Source organism: Tenebrio molitor, chromosome 5 (genome assembly GCF_963966145.1).
Source record: "Tenebrio molitor chromosome 5, icTenMoli1.1, whole genome shotgun sequence".
Taxonomy (NCBI): Eukaryota; Metazoa; Arthropoda; class Insecta; order Coleoptera; family Tenebrionidae; genus Tenebrio; species Tenebrio molitor.
The window spans coordinates 8,499,623-8,514,656 of NC_091050.1; the positions used below are offsets into that span (position 1 = coordinate 8,499,623).

The 15,034-nt window shown below is 34.2% G+C and overlaps 3 protein-coding genes across 5 annotated transcripts in view; 2 read left to right on the plus strand and 1 right to left on the minus strand.

Moving 5' to 3' along the window:
• Window positions 1–3,794, plus strand: part of LOC138130238 (carboxypeptidase N subunit 2-like) — a 130,205-nt gene extending 126,411 nt beyond the window's left edge. For all 3 annotated transcript variants that reach the window (XM_069046668.1, XM_069046666.1, XM_069046667.1), the window contains one exon: window positions 974–3,794. In XM_069046668.1, the coding sequence (XP_068902769.1) occupies window positions 974–2,488 (1,515 nt within the window). In that variant the 3' untranslated portion in view covers window positions 2,489–3,794. The remainder of the gene's footprint in view (window positions 1–973) is intronic.
• A 2,788-nt stretch (window positions 3,795–6,582) lies between these two features.
• Window positions 6,583–7,838, plus strand: Fis1 (fission 1 protein). The gene is made up of 3 exons (XM_069047868.1): window positions 6,583–6,749; window positions 6,863–7,121; window positions 7,174–7,838. Exons 1-3 carry the CDS (start codon window positions 6,705–6,707, stop codon window positions 7,323–7,325), a joined length of 456 nt encoding a protein of 151 aa, XP_068903969.1. The 5' UTR covers window positions 6,583–6,704; the 3' UTR covers window positions 7,326–7,838.
• Window positions 7,839–11,444: 3,606 nt separating this feature from the next.
• LOC138131195 (leucine-rich repeat-containing G-protein coupled receptor 4-like) lies at window positions 11,445–13,198 on the minus strand. Its single transcript, XM_069048060.1, has one exon. The coding sequence runs from the start codon at window positions 13,119–13,121 to the stop codon at window positions 12,132–12,134; it is 990 nt and encodes a 329-aa protein (XP_068904161.1). The 5' UTR covers window positions 13,122–13,198; the 3' UTR covers window positions 11,445–12,131.
• Window positions 13,199–15,034: the final 1,836 nt, after the last annotated feature.

Here is a 15,034-nt window from a genome sequence, read left to right on the forward strand (position 1 = left end):
GGCTCGATATTGCCCCCGTCCACCCGTGACGTGTTTAATTTTATTTATGAGAGAGGCGTTCGGAATTAATTTCGCCGTAATTTTTTAATCGTTCGCTCGGCTTGTGTCACAGTCTCACATGTGTTTTCTTCATGTTACCAGCAGCAATTATCGCAATTAAGAGAACGCCGCTGTCTCGTCCAGACTGTTTTAATTAAATTTTCCAATTTACACCGTCATGATCCGTGCGAGTCGGACGTTTTGAGGCGAAACCGTCTAAAGCTGGGCCCGCTGATAAGATCCATACCGATAATTTAAACACCCGTATCTCCAATTATATTCGTTATTCCCAATTGTCACTAACGAGACCATTTGTACAGCTCGTGTGGAACGTAACATATTCCGTAACGCTCGCGTATCAGATCCGAAATTTGAATAATTTGCGACAAATCGCGGCGTTACACTATTCCTGCGCGATAACCGCAAATATGTAACAATTATTCCAACGTGGCTATCGACTTCTTGTTCGTTATTATGTCCCGTTACCGATAACAGGATGACTACATCGCCCATTATAAAAGCCACACATGTTCACATTTGATGCCTTTGATATTAATCACACTGCACACTTTGACGAGTGGAGCACCCTCCCTGCGTGCCATATTGTAGCTTTGTTCCCCAAAAACCACTTTTTATCAACTTTAGTTTGTGTTTTATAACTCACCCCGAGTTTTGATTTACTACCACTCGCGGAACGCTTTCGATCGACGTTTCTTTGTAGTTTCAATATTTCAGGAGGAACTAGAAACATAGCGTGCTGTTTGCGGATGTAAAAACCATACAATTGCCTTTGCGTGATCTTTAATAATTCTGTCACTTTTATTTTACGTTCGAAATTTCCGAAACTCCATGTTAAATGCATAATACATGTCCTAAAAACTCTTTTGACAAATTGTGCAATGCACGCCAATAATTACGTTGTTTTCTGTTCCAGTTCCTGGTTTTGCACCTGGTGCTTCTGGGCCTATTCATAACACCAATTGCTGGAATGAGCGGCGTCGGTTGTCCCATGGGGTGCGTCTGCAACGACGAAACATACGTGGTTCTGTGTGAAAGGAACAAACTTGACGTTCTACCCATCACGTTGAACCCCGCCATTCAAAGATTAGTGTTAAGGAACAATAAAATTAAAACAGTGGATGCCGCGTTTCAGTTCTATAAAGACTTGCAATACGTAGACTTGTCCAACAACCACTTGGTCAACATTCCGACGAAGAGTTTCGTCTATCAGGAGAAACTACAAGAGCTTCACCTCAACAAAAACAAACTATCTTCGATCAACAACAAGACCTTCCAAGGACTGAAGTCGCTGACGGTGTTGAATCTGCGGGAGAACTTCCTGGAGGAGTTGCCCAAAGGCCTATTTTCGATCATGCCCAAACTGGAAGAGCTGAATCTGGGCCAGAACAGAATATCTAAAATCGATCCTCTGGCCTTCGACGGCTTGACAGCCCTACGAGTCCTTTACCTCGACGACAACGTGCTAAGTTCAGTGCCAACAGCATCTTTCTCCGTCTTGGGAAGTTTAGCCGAGCTCCATGTCGGGCTGAACGCATTTTCTTATTTGCCTGACGACGCTTTCAAAGGACTCGGAAAGCTTTCGGTGTTAGATTTGAGCAGTGCAGGACTTTCGAACATCAGCATGAACGCTTTCAGGGGTTTGACCGGTTTGAGAAGCTTAAATCTGGTCGACAACAAACTCCAACGCATACCGACGGCTCAGCTGAGCCATTTGTCACGTCTAGAAGAACTGACAATCGGCCAAAACGAATTCGCAACATTGGAAAAGAACTCGTTCAAAGGTCTGAGCAACTTGAGGAAATTGGACATAACCGGTGCGACAAACTTGCAGAAAGTGGAAAAAGGTGTTTTCGGTGATAACTTAAATCTGGAATTCATCGTTCTGGCGAGCAACAAAAAGCTGGAAGACTTGGAAGACGGCGCTCTAGTCGGCTTGCCAAACCTGAAGCACTTGGTCTTGAAAGACAACTCCTTCAAGGCGTTTTCCGAGAGCATGGTGTCCTGGAACGAGTTAAGATCCTTGGAGATGACGGACAACCCGATCTTCTGCGATTGCCAACTGCTGTGGCTCAGCAACTTAATATCGATAAAGAATCTGAGCAACGTTCAATGTTCGATGCCGCTGGCGTTGCGCGAACGACCCCTCCGAACTCTCAGTCCGGACGACTTGGGGTGTTCCTTCCGGGACCCCCGCCAACAGGCAATTTTGGTGACGTTATGCGTGAGTGCGGTGATTCTGTTGGGCGGCCTCGGCCTGTTCCTCTTCAGGTACCGCCAGAGGGTGCGCGAGGCGCTGAAGGACTACAAATGGAACAAGAGGGCCATCAGCAGGAAAGAACACGAGTACCAAAAAACTTTCTCCGATGACGACTACATCGTCCGGTCGGCCCAGCAAGGGATCAAGCCGATCCCGGTGACGGAATTGTAGCTAGAGCTGAGCGCGCCGCCCTCAGGGGTATTCTGTTTGGATGGAGGCGAGGGCAGGCGTGCTAGAGCTCCGCGCGGGCCGGGGGGCACTCTCCCCGTCACCGGCTTCACTTACATCACAGGCGACTCGTGCAGGGCCCACTCACTGAGGGCCCTCAACTCGGACACCAGGAACGGATTTCCGCGATGTCACAGAGACGTCTACCAACATTAGCCGAGGACCCTGAGCGCGCGTTTTTACATTTCTCAGCAATAAATGAATCCATTCCAAAATGTGATTTACGAAATACATAGACTGTACAGTAGGTTTTAAGTATATTTTTCTCGATGTCTGACATGTGTGCCGACCTGTTTTACGAAGGACCACAGCTACGGCCAGATTTGGAACACTCATAAAGCAGGTTCGCGCAAATTACCACAGTGGACATACAAATTAAGGGGTCGCGCTACCATTTGTCGTGTTCAATATTTGTATGTCTGTCCGTTACATATACATTGTAATTCCGGTGTGCGAAACTGCATTGTATCCCAGTGTCTGGACACATGAATTATGATGAAACGAAGAGAGTGATGTTTATTATCATATGATACGTAAATGATCTAAGAATAAATGAATGTGATATTTAATGACTGCAAACGTTTAGATGCCAGTTAGATGTGTACATAACGGGAGAACTCGGTGGTAGGTTATATATTTTTACGATTCAAACTTTTTCTCTGATTGTGTTCAAAGCCACTACATTTTTCGACACCTTTGCAGTTCTCACTCGCTTGGATTTAGATGTTGCGGTCATCGAAATAACACATCCCAGATTTGATATTTTCAACTTAATTGAAAATATTTAAGTCGATGTACATACATGTAATATGCAATATTTCTATATATTTTGTACATATTCTAAATTTTAGAAGTGTAGAGTATTTATTAATTTTTTTATTGTGTGATCGATTCTACGGACAAGAAATATTGCATTCCAAGACCCGAGTTATTTTGTGAGTGATTGTGACGTTTATGTAAACGAAACCAGTAATTAATTGCCAATAGAATAATTAATTAATTTCCACACATCTATAAACGTACATTTCCCGGTAATCAACAAAATTGTGTAGTGCTGAACACAATTCATGAACTAGTCATAGTTAAATTATTATACCTAGACAGAGAGTGAATGTTTTTTGTAATTTTTTGTGTGTAAAAACAAAGTGCATTTTATATTGTAAATAAACATAGTGTTTTGTACATATTGACTTTAACCTTAACTATCAATATTTACAATAAATAAACTATTTCAGATCTTTTACAAGAATTTTACTTCCTATGGCAAATTAGTACCGCTGTCGTGGATAATTCTACAATTCCATGATTACATCGTCATGTTTATTTAGATTACTTTTCACGGAACTTTCGCATACTTTTGCCGTTGGAATAACCAGTCCCATAAGGGTTCTTATTTCCAACTTGTTTAAAAGTTCCTACTTTATATTTAGTTTGAAATTCATATTTACGCCCCTGAATAGTCTAATAAATATTTAAAGAAGTTCAGCTCTATTGTACCAGAAAAACTAATTTCTCTCGTGCATTTATTACATGTATTAGATTACTTGAAAAGTAACTTGACAACAGTTGAGACTGATATTATTATTCACTCTAAATTGAATGTTTTTCCGTAACGTTACAAAATACAAAAACTTTAACTACGTCATAACTCGGGTGCAATTGTCGCAATACAAATGGCCTCGTCGGTTCCCATGAGAAAATCCATATAACTTATGCCTTATTAGTATGTGCCTGTCTGTTTCCAGAAAGCTACTACATCATTTTAATTCAACAAAACAATTATTATCAGTGTAAAACGAGATACAAGGTTTAATTCAAGTCTTAGAAGTTATGTATTTTTTTTTTCTGGAGAAAGAGTGTCAGACAGTTGTACTACGAAAGACAAACAAAATGTTAGGTCAGTTTTATAATTAAGTTTAAAAAAAAAACAGGTTGTACGAAAAAGGAGCGACCAGAGTTAAGGTAGGTATTAATCATGTAAATATCAACGAATGTTGTTCTACATGTCACTGGGACTAGAAAAAACCACAATGCTAGAAAAGTTAAAATTATGATATAAGAAATTTTTTTAGGACATTATTGTATAACAAGTTCCTTTTATAATCAATTAATACTCTCAGACTTCAGTTTTGAAAAAAAATATCATCTGAAAAAAATGTGTAGTGTATTCAACGAACCTAACGAAATCTAAACGCAACACAAAATAGATTTGACAGTAGGAACTAGATTCATTAAAAATTATAAATTGTAGTTTTGCACCGCAAATGAGTGAACAAGAGGGAAATCTGAAAAACTTCAGGGATGTCCAAACTATTTTTTGTAGAAATATGATGTATTACACACACCACTAATGAAAATTGAATATTGGGTTGCATTTTGAGTTTGTCAGACTCGTACTCTAAAGCTTGTTTGACACGATGCTAAATTTCGTAGTAAATTTGTTAGAAAATGAGAGAGACCCTCGACAGGACCAATGAACGATGAGGATCATAGTCTGTCTTTGTCAGATCCTGATCGTTCATTGGTCCTCTCTCATTTACTAGTAAATTTTCTCTAAAATTTATATCGTGTCAAATAAGCTTTACGTGAAACACGCTGTATAATGTAACAATTTTTTTAGCCTCATAAAACAATAGTAATGAGTAATGACACAACGAAAAACGCTGCATTTCGTAATTCATTTTTAGTGCTTGTGTCGATGTATTTAGAATTTAGCTACCAATGCATGAAATGATTTCGACATTATTTTAAAGAATCTACATATTAGCAAAGAAATTAATAAAAATCCAAATTACAGTTTTACGTAAGTTGGAAAAATTAAAAATTACGTTATTTATACAAACTGGTCGTTGTAATAAGACAAATAATGCAACTAATGATACGGAAATCAATAACTAATCTAATTATGTACAAATGTGTAGGTATTTAAATGGTATGAAGTTAGTTAGAAATAAATAACAAATGTTACTGTCCTTCTGCGAGGACACCTGGTAGATATGTCTACACAGTCAAACAGCAAAATCTGTTCTTAATACAATTAAGCAGAACTAACAATAAAAATTGAGTGAAACGTGCCACTGTTGACACGATTAATAATGAAAAATATCCAGATGTCCACTTTATTTCCAATAATTTTATTTGTCACAACTAACATTTGCGAAAAAGTTAAAATACAACGGTTAAAATATAATCGAACGATGAGAAAACAGACATGATCCTGATTTGTCGCGAATGTAATAAAAATTATTCTGCCGTTGCATGTTTATGCAGACAATAAACATTTTCCCAAAAACTCAAAATTTACGAAAATGCACAGCTAACTATGTTTTTTTAAATAAAAAAAACAAATATCCACGTTAAAACTGCAAATAAATGTATTGTGGGTTGCATTTTCAATTCCGTCGAGCTCGAGCTCATTAGCACTCGTGAAATACTCTGTATAGTTTTGTTGGGCTTCAAAAACATAATTAGTGAATATTAGGATAATTTAAATAAATTGTCAACGTGATGTGAACGAAAAACGAACAATTGGGTACCAAAGAAACAAATAATAATTTAAAAATTATTGAAAGTACTGCACTGTGTTATTAATTAGTATATTCGTCATGCTAATGCGAAATTCTGTCGAAATTATATGGAAGTAGTTAAAATTAGTAAGGGTGGTAATGGTAAGGGAGAGATTTTCAACAGTTTCTGAGTAACTTCTTGTCACAATTAGTGGTTTTGTGCTTACTTAGGTACTAATAATTTCTGCAACTAACTTTTAAGATCTTACCATGAAAATAATGACAGATTTGGCCAAATTGATGCAAACATGGGAACAACAACTACTAATACCTACTAATTTTATTATAAATAAGGCAACAAGGCACTATTTGTGCAACCCGTAATTAACTTCAAAAAACAAATAAATGATAGAAACACGATTTACCGACTGAGAATTTCAAAACCCTCTTGATATTTTACTCTGAACCTCAGTTATTCATATTCGTTTTGTCAATAATACAGCATCCTATCGCGACGTTCTTGCGGTTACGCGATTTCCCCGCACAGAGGTCGCTTCTCAGTAAATATTGAAGTTTCACGTTGTCATCAAATGCGCTTTTCATTCGACATCCACTTTGTTTTTCTCGAAGAAAATCTGTAAGTGATAGTGAACATGTCAGGTATTTTATCAGAAACAGTAGAACCCAGCGATTTAAAAGTAAGTAAAAAAAATATCCATCGACGCAATGACATGAACTTTGTCACTCTTTTTATCGTTAAAATGATTGATGAGTCATAAATATTATTTGATTAAAACGTCCTGATTTACAGAAATTCGAAAAAATTTATCATGAACAGCTTTACAAAAACGATGTGACTCCAAAAGCTCAATTTGAGTATGCTTGGTGCTTAGTACGAAGCAAGTACCCAGCTGACATACAGAAGGGAATCATATTGTTGGAGGACCTTTATAAAACACATGAAGAGGGACAGAGAGACTATCTTTACTATTTAGCGATTGGAACTGCTAGGTTGAAGGAATATACCAAAGCTTTGAATTATGTTAGGTCATTTTTGTTAATTGAACCAGGTTTGCAGAAAATTCAATAATAACTTCTTTATAAAGTGTGTGTTGTTTTTAGGTAATCAGCAAGTTATATCTTTGCAACAAACAATCAAGAAAAAAATGGAAAAAGAGGGATTAGTTGGGATGGCTATGGCAGGTGGGGTTGTTTTAGCTGTGGGTGCCATAGTAGGTGTGGGAATGGCTATAGCAAGCAAAGTTAAGTCTTAGTACTTCCCACATATCAAATGTGATAGTGTTACCGTTTTTACATGTACCAAATTGTATTTTTTGTGAGCCATTGATTTTGTTTCATATTTCTTTTGCAGTTACATAAAATATCGTTAAACTTCATATTGTTTCATTGTTTTGTAATTGCAATGTGACATCATAGACAACACTTATTTTTTTAATGCTTTTGTAACAAAATTATATGTTCAACTAGATCAGTAGCACATTTGTATAATTTTAAAGACTACCACTTTAAATTATTTGTGTTTTTATGGAAGACAAGAAGTAAATGTGTCTTAAATGATTACACACTTCTTAAAATATATCTGTATCTACTGGAACTTGCAACATTCACTTCTTGTCTTGCAAACTTAGCAACATGTATGTTCCAAGTTGTCTTATCGTGAATCTGATAGTCATTTTTTTCTAGTGTTGATTAGTTTAGCTTAGTTTTTTAGTTTTTCAGCACTGTAAATTACTATATGTCTGGAAATAAATAATGATCTAATTTTATCCGATATTTCAGTTATGCACTGTTCTAACTAAAAACATTTCTTTTTCAAAATATGCGTATCGTAATTGTGGACACATTAAATTCTTAACAGGGTTGCCACAGCACTCTGAAACTTATTTTCCTCTTAGTGAGATGTTGGTTGTATAAGCAACACCCTAAAATATTTGTTTTATCCGTGGAGGGAGAAAAGACTCTTTTCTCCCTCCACGTCCACGGTTTTATCTAAATGATTCAAGCTTATGCAAGTAAACAAGGATTTTTCGTTTTTATTCATATTTAGTCAATACACATCTGTATAATCTGTATAAAAATATCAAGAAAGGTGAAACTACTCTTACTCTCGGACCACATTAATAATTTAACATATTTTTTGTTACCTAAAATTGTAATCTGTTTCCAGATATTTTACAATAAAGTTATGATGACGAACCTATCTTTTTGCTTTCAAGGTTTTTAAATAACATAATAATGTAATACCAATCCCTAAACATTTTTCCAAAATTATTTTAGTTAATGTTACAGGTTCCTTCCTCAAATAGATAATAATGGCTCCTGCAGATGTCAACTCGAGGTTGAATCAATGCTTATAAAAATATTTTGAAGCCTATCACTTTATTAAAAGTACAAAAATTTTTATGGTATTAAATTTCTGCATTAAAATTCAAAATACTTTGTTAACAAGCAACATTTGAGGCAGCACCTCACTCGGTAAACAAAAGTTTTTCGATACTTAAGCCAATGAACGATTAAATTGATTAACAAAGATTGATTTATATGATTTATTATTTATTACGGGAAGAAAATAAAGTTGTATATAAATATATATACTAAAATAATAATCCACTAACTTCCTTTAAATTTGAAGCACAATTTATCACGGTTCGGTATGTTCGAAATGGTTCTGACTAATTGGTAACCGTTAGGTATATATGTAATATTCTTAATATTTTAAAACCACGAAGAAATATCTTTTGCTGACGAAAATATTGCCAGAATGCATAACAGTTTAATAAAAAAAAAATCCAACTTTCTATTATAGTTTTAATCGTAGCAGAACACTAACATTATAAAATATAAGTACAAGGTTGTAAAAAGGGTAAAAAAGCATGTGATAGGTACTAGAGTATAATATTAATTGGTATAATAATAATAATAATAAAACATTCTAAAATGTTTGTTCGCAACTTTACGGTCAGTTCTGGACTTTCCACTATTCTTAATTATAAATTATGATTTAAAAGAGTAACGTGCTTTAGACATTGGACGTCTTTTTTAAACAAATCTCGTTGAAGATTTTTAATAAATACTACGAATAAGATTAAATACAGACATTAAGAATTTTTATTAATGTTGGAGGCAACAATTCTGAAAAATATAGGTACAAGAGAATGTTATTAAGTAAATAATAATCAAAAGAGATACCCAAAAAATATCTCTATAATTTATATGGTCGTTTCCGACGACACGCAAGATGGACCATAAAAATAAATAATATATTTAATTTTTATATTCTTCTTTAGGGCTAAACACTCGATCGTAAACTTATTCAATAAAAAAACTCAACCACAAATCAAGTTTGTACCTAATTGGTTATTTAGTCCTGAATAAGCCGAAACAAATACATACATAAATAAAAAAGAGCGAAACGTCAACAATAAACACAAAATAGGATTCCCAAGACCCATCAGCATGCAAATATTTTTCTTTGCTGGAATAAATAAGAGATAAAAAGCACGACAATTACTTGCAAATCATTATGTACATATACCACAGTATTGTTTGTGAGATCTATTTTAAATTGCTGCTATTCGAAAATATTTATGAACAAAAATAAATCAAGTGGTGATAGATACTTTTGCTATTACTACTGATAGTACTACTTCCGTATTTGCGTATTTCTGCTGTATTTTTCAGGAAGTTATAACAAAACAAAAATTATTACATTAGGTTCTCTAACGAAAACAATAATATAGTACTACGTAGCTCGATTGACGCATCCTACTATAAAAAACTTGTCATTAAGATCAAAGAAGATTTTTTTTTCAAGATTAATGACCTGTTTCGTATTGCAGGAACTCCTAATCAACGTAAATAAATTTGCATCCGGGTTGGTTATTAAAGTTACTTCCTTTAAGCGGGATCATCTAACCTACACGTTGTTAGACCCACCTGATACTATTCCAAACAAGTTGTGAGTGAAAAGGACCAAACTCGAAGACACTAAACAGAAAATTTACAAAAACAAACAGCAGGTAATCTAGGCATCCTTTTATTGTATGACGCACATAGCCATCCACAATGGGCCAAAATATGAAATAAAATACGAGATAATCTATTAATAACACTAATCCAAACCTCCAGTCAAGACATCAACATTAAATTTACGGAAATCCGCGATACTTCCATTTGTTTGTGATCACGTTTGTCCTAATTTTTTGGCATTCACTAATAAATACATAATATTGTGTCTATACGAATAAAAAATTAATATTTTTAAAGTAATTTAATGAGACGTTTGTTTTAATAACACGTCAGCAGTGATTGAACTGGCTTTGAAATTTTTATTTATTGAAAAGAACGTTCAGTACTTACCACACAGAAATAAGTTTCTTGTAAATTTAACACTATCGACCACAAACATGTTACTTCCAAATTAAACTGACAACACAATGGCAGAGTTGCATAATCTAAAAATGTCTGAATGAAAAACTAGAGCGGTTTTCTTTTATTTTTTCCCGGAAAAAAGAAGCCAAGCTTTTTGCTCATTTAATGGGTGAGATTATAAAAATCCCAACAGTTTTAATTTGGAATTTGTTTGCATTACGGCAAAAGCAATACCTTTGTTTATTTACGTACGCCACAATATTATCCCCGCGTGTTGATTTGCCCTACATGTTATAATTTTTCCCTGTAGTTTAATTTTTCTTGCGTTGCTTTCCGACAACACTTCAGACTCCAGAGTTCAACGTTTCTACAAAATCCGTCCGTTTCACGCTTTCCCAAACTACGAGACGAATTGCTCTATTATCTGCGAAACAATGACAGATTTATTTGCTGTCTGGAAAGTGAAATGACCTTAGGTTTTAACATTATTTGAGATGGTGAGGAAATTCTCTTTCAGATCAAATATAACTTCCGCCCGAGTTGTATGTGTTAGCAACAAGCCATCGACAGTAAATTCAGCAGCGCAGCTTTGTCCGCCTAATTAAATTTGCTTCTAGGAAAATTTCAGTTTAGCGTTAACTTATGTAATGTAACGTACAGTTTGCAAGCTGTAATCACATTTGTTGATTAGAAATTTCGAGATTTTGCTGCGGATACCTTCTTTATTTATGTGAAAAATTCAGAGGAATGTTCAGTCGTTTAGGCACAACAATTCCAACTAAATTACATCATTGAAGAAGAGTTCTTGAAACTCTGGAAATATCGATTTTACCAACACATAAATTAATTGAGCTCGTTGGAAAAATCACATTTCTCTTGATTTGCCCTATCAGATCATCGAACTCACCAACAACCCCAGAGACGAATCCCAGAACAGGAAATTGAAAACAATTTCGAAGATTTTAAGTGGTTAGTCGTAATGTGTTTAAATAAAAATAAACTTCCAGTGTATTTAAAATTTAATGTATCCTTATTAAGGATTAACACATTTCTGAGATTTAATTCCTAATTTGCTTAACCCTTTTTATAATATGTTTTATATAATAATTTTACATTTTCTTATCTTTAATAAAGTGTGTAATGAATGTCAAGTTCTTGATACTATTTTTAACAAAATGAGAAGATATCTGAAATCTATTTTTCACTTCTACAAGAGTGATTTATTCTAACGGGCCTTCAAATAAATTTATATTTAGAGCAACCTATGGAAATTCAATTGTTTGCAACTTTTTTCCAATGTAGAAAATGACACAAGAAAGGTCTGACATTTTAACAAAATAAAATTAGGTTAGAAAATATTTTTAATTTTTGTATTGCATCCTCCCTATTCCCCCTCCACGGAATATGACAATATGAAATTGGGAAAAAGCTTACTATGTAACCTGTGTAACTCGGGAGAATAACCTACAAAAATTACTTTACACTGTTAACAGAATTAGATGTCGCCTACGCCTACTCTAAATATATATTTATTTGAAGGCCCGATATGTATATTTATTTATTGTGTCCTACAATGTAACACGTTGTATGATTACTATCAAAGAAGTGAGAAGTGAAACCGAGCTGCAGAATTAACGATTTCATAGGACGAGTTGAATGTGTGTGCTGCTACGATTTCACGAGTCATATCATTGATTATTTGTACAGTTTTGTGTCAGACCAACCATAAACACGAAAGGAAACTTATCTGGATTAATCACAGCTTTCTCGCCTGTCCACTTGGTAATATTTTTCTGACAGCTGCATATTAGAGGATTAAAACTGAGGTAAGTATTTTCTGCAAGAAAAATTTTATTCCAGTCTCCGTCAAAACACTGAATTTGGTTTTCTGAAAGATCCAGAACGTTTATTTGTGCGACGCCTTCCAAAACACCTTCACTAAAAGTTCGGATTTTGTTGTTCTGCAAACCTAGAGTCCCGATTATAGTTCCATTTCTGAATAAACGTTCGCCAACATTTACGATCTTATTGCTCAATAACAGAATGGTGACGCATCTTGTAGATATCACATTCTGAAAGGCCCCATTTGGTAATTTTTCTAGTTTATTATGCACAAAGTTTAGTCTCTTAATTTGCGGTGTATTGCTTAACCAGCGTTTATTCCATCGCGAAATATTATTATGCGATAAATCAAGAGTTTCCAGTTTTGTCAGATTGACGAAAGCTTCTGGGGCTACGGTTGAGATATTATTTCCTTTTAAAAACAACACACTTATGTTAAGATTTTTGAAAACTCCTTTTTCTATTCGTTTTAGGCGGCAAGACTGTACAGTCAAAATGTCTAGCTTTCGCAAATTTTTAAACGCCCCGGGTTTGATTTCCCTCAAATTACCGTATTTAATGGCGAAATATTCCAATCTAGGCAGATTTGCAACCGAATTTTTTGAGAGTCTTGTCAGAGGTCCCACGATGTTATCGATAGATTGTAAATATCGGATTTTGGAATTTTCAGCAAGGCTTCTTGCTCGTGGTATTTTTATTTTGATAACTTGGTCAGAATTGTTGTGTGCTTGAATGATCACATTTTTAAAAGTAGGTTCGTTGTGAACTGTACACACTGCACTGGGAACTTTTATTACAACTAAAATTACACAAATTATTAAATGCCCAACAAGCATCTTAGAACATGTTAGCTACTCCACTATTAAAAGTTTACAAACACCGGTTCAGTTTAGCGACTGATAACCTCTCAAGTTCATTTAAAAATATTTAAAACTGAATGAAATAAATAATAATTTGTTTATCTAAAATATTTTATTTAAATTGACAATATTTGATTGGGTAACCGATTAGATTTTTTTTTAACAAAATAATAATCGGAAATAACTAGATACCTTATGTTGAAAACGATTATTCAAAAATTTTTGTATCTACTCTAATTGCAGAAGAACCACAACTTTCTGTTATAAATTTCATTATGACTTATCTATCGTAAAAAACATATAGTGGACAAATCAATATGAACATGAAGTGGTATTCGATTGCAGCTCTTTTTTTCAAACGTTTCTTTAATTACGTTATGTAACACTTTCCAACCTTGTAACCTAATATGCTATTACATAAAGATAAAACAGGAGAACGAACAAGAAACTGTACTTCGGCATCGTGTATTCAACAGACTTATTTTGGTCTTCATTGTATCGATTTGAAAAGCTTGGAATTAATGTAAACGCTTTCAGGTCTCATTCAAAGGAAACTATTGAATTATGCTCAAAACATAGTAAGTGACCTTGTATATACATAAATATGACTATTATACTATTATACAATATTGATGGCTACCAAGACCAATAATTTAATCCAGAAATTTTATACTTCCAAATGGGCATCCTCAAAAAAAAGCACAATACCTTGCCACTTCTTGCAAACCGCATGAAATTTTTTTCGAAAAAATTTAAAACTTCTGAAACCTATTTCTCTGTCTGATTTATAATGCCCTAATATAAAAACAAAAGCCTGGTGAAATTCTAATAAATTTGTTTCTCTTAAAAAATTGAAGATGTATTGAAGACATATTTTTATATAAACTACGAGTACATATGTAGTTTAATAAAATTTCCTCATCTTTGTTAGTTTCTGCTTTATCAATTTTGAAGATTGTAAGTGCTCCTATAGGCTTCTTGCTCATGATATTTTTATCTTTGCAGTGGGACCTTTTCGTATAATTTAAACTACTCAAATTATATTATCACATCTTAGAACTTTGAACATATCTGCTAATACACTATTGAAGATTTACAAATAAATATATACTGCTATATTTTCACAAGTGATAACCTCTAGAAAAGTTCATTGAAAAGTATTTAAGTAAATAGTAATTTGTTTATTTAGGGCGATTTAAATGTATTAATAATTTTTGATGATTTTTAATACGCAATATTTTTTATCTACGATCGTGTAAAAAGTAGGCACTTTTTGCACTAAAAATCGTTGTCAAAGTTGACGTGCCATAAAACTTTTAGTGCAAGCTTTTATAGCACAGAACTGTCAGAATACAACAACACAATTTGTTGGAAACATTGTTTAGAAGTAGGTTGCTAAACGACGTGGTTCTCAAACGACTTTGGTTATTCAAAAATATTGAATCAATAATTATTTTATAGAAATTTATGTTGAAACCGGTGCGATGATCTCACTATCGTAGATAAAATCTTGTAAGACATACGTGTAAAAAGTTGCACTCACATCCTTTAAGATACTCCCTCGTCCTCGGTCTTAAATAACTATTTCCAAATGTCTACAAAAAAATACCATATTTTTTTAGAAAATTAAGCACTCCTAGCCTCTTCCGATAACTTGCCTCGAGGTTTTCAGATTTTATTATTAATATTTAGAGAATACCAGCTAGGTGTTTAGCACTTCCATATCTTTGTGCGTCTCTGTACAATATAAAGTTACACAATGCGTAATTGTTGTTTGAGTTTCTAATTGAATTAATTGGTGATATATAGGCAAAGGTCAAAAAGACGAGACAGTAACAATGCGCCTTTATTACCGCCGTGTCCAGTTGCGTAAAAAAAATTCTAACGGG

Excerpts from the sequence above, each read along its gene's own strand:
- LOC138131195 (XM_069048060.1), bottom strand. The coding sequence starts at position 13,121 with ATGCTTGTTGGGCATTTAATAATTTGTGTAATTTTAGTTGTAATAAAA.
- Fis1 (XM_069047868.1), top strand. The coding sequence starts at position 6,705 with ATGTCAGGTATTTTATCAGAAACAGTAGAACCCAGCGATTTAAAA. Across the intron at positions 6,750-6,862 it reads TAGAACCCAGCGATTTAAAA|AAATTCGAAAAAATTTATCA; the intron begins GTAAGTAAAAAA and ends CCTGATTTACAG. Across the intron at positions 7,122-7,173 it reads ATTTTTGTTAATTGAACCAG|GTAATCAGCAAGTTATATCT; the intron begins GTTTGCAGAAAA and ends TGTTGTTTTTAG.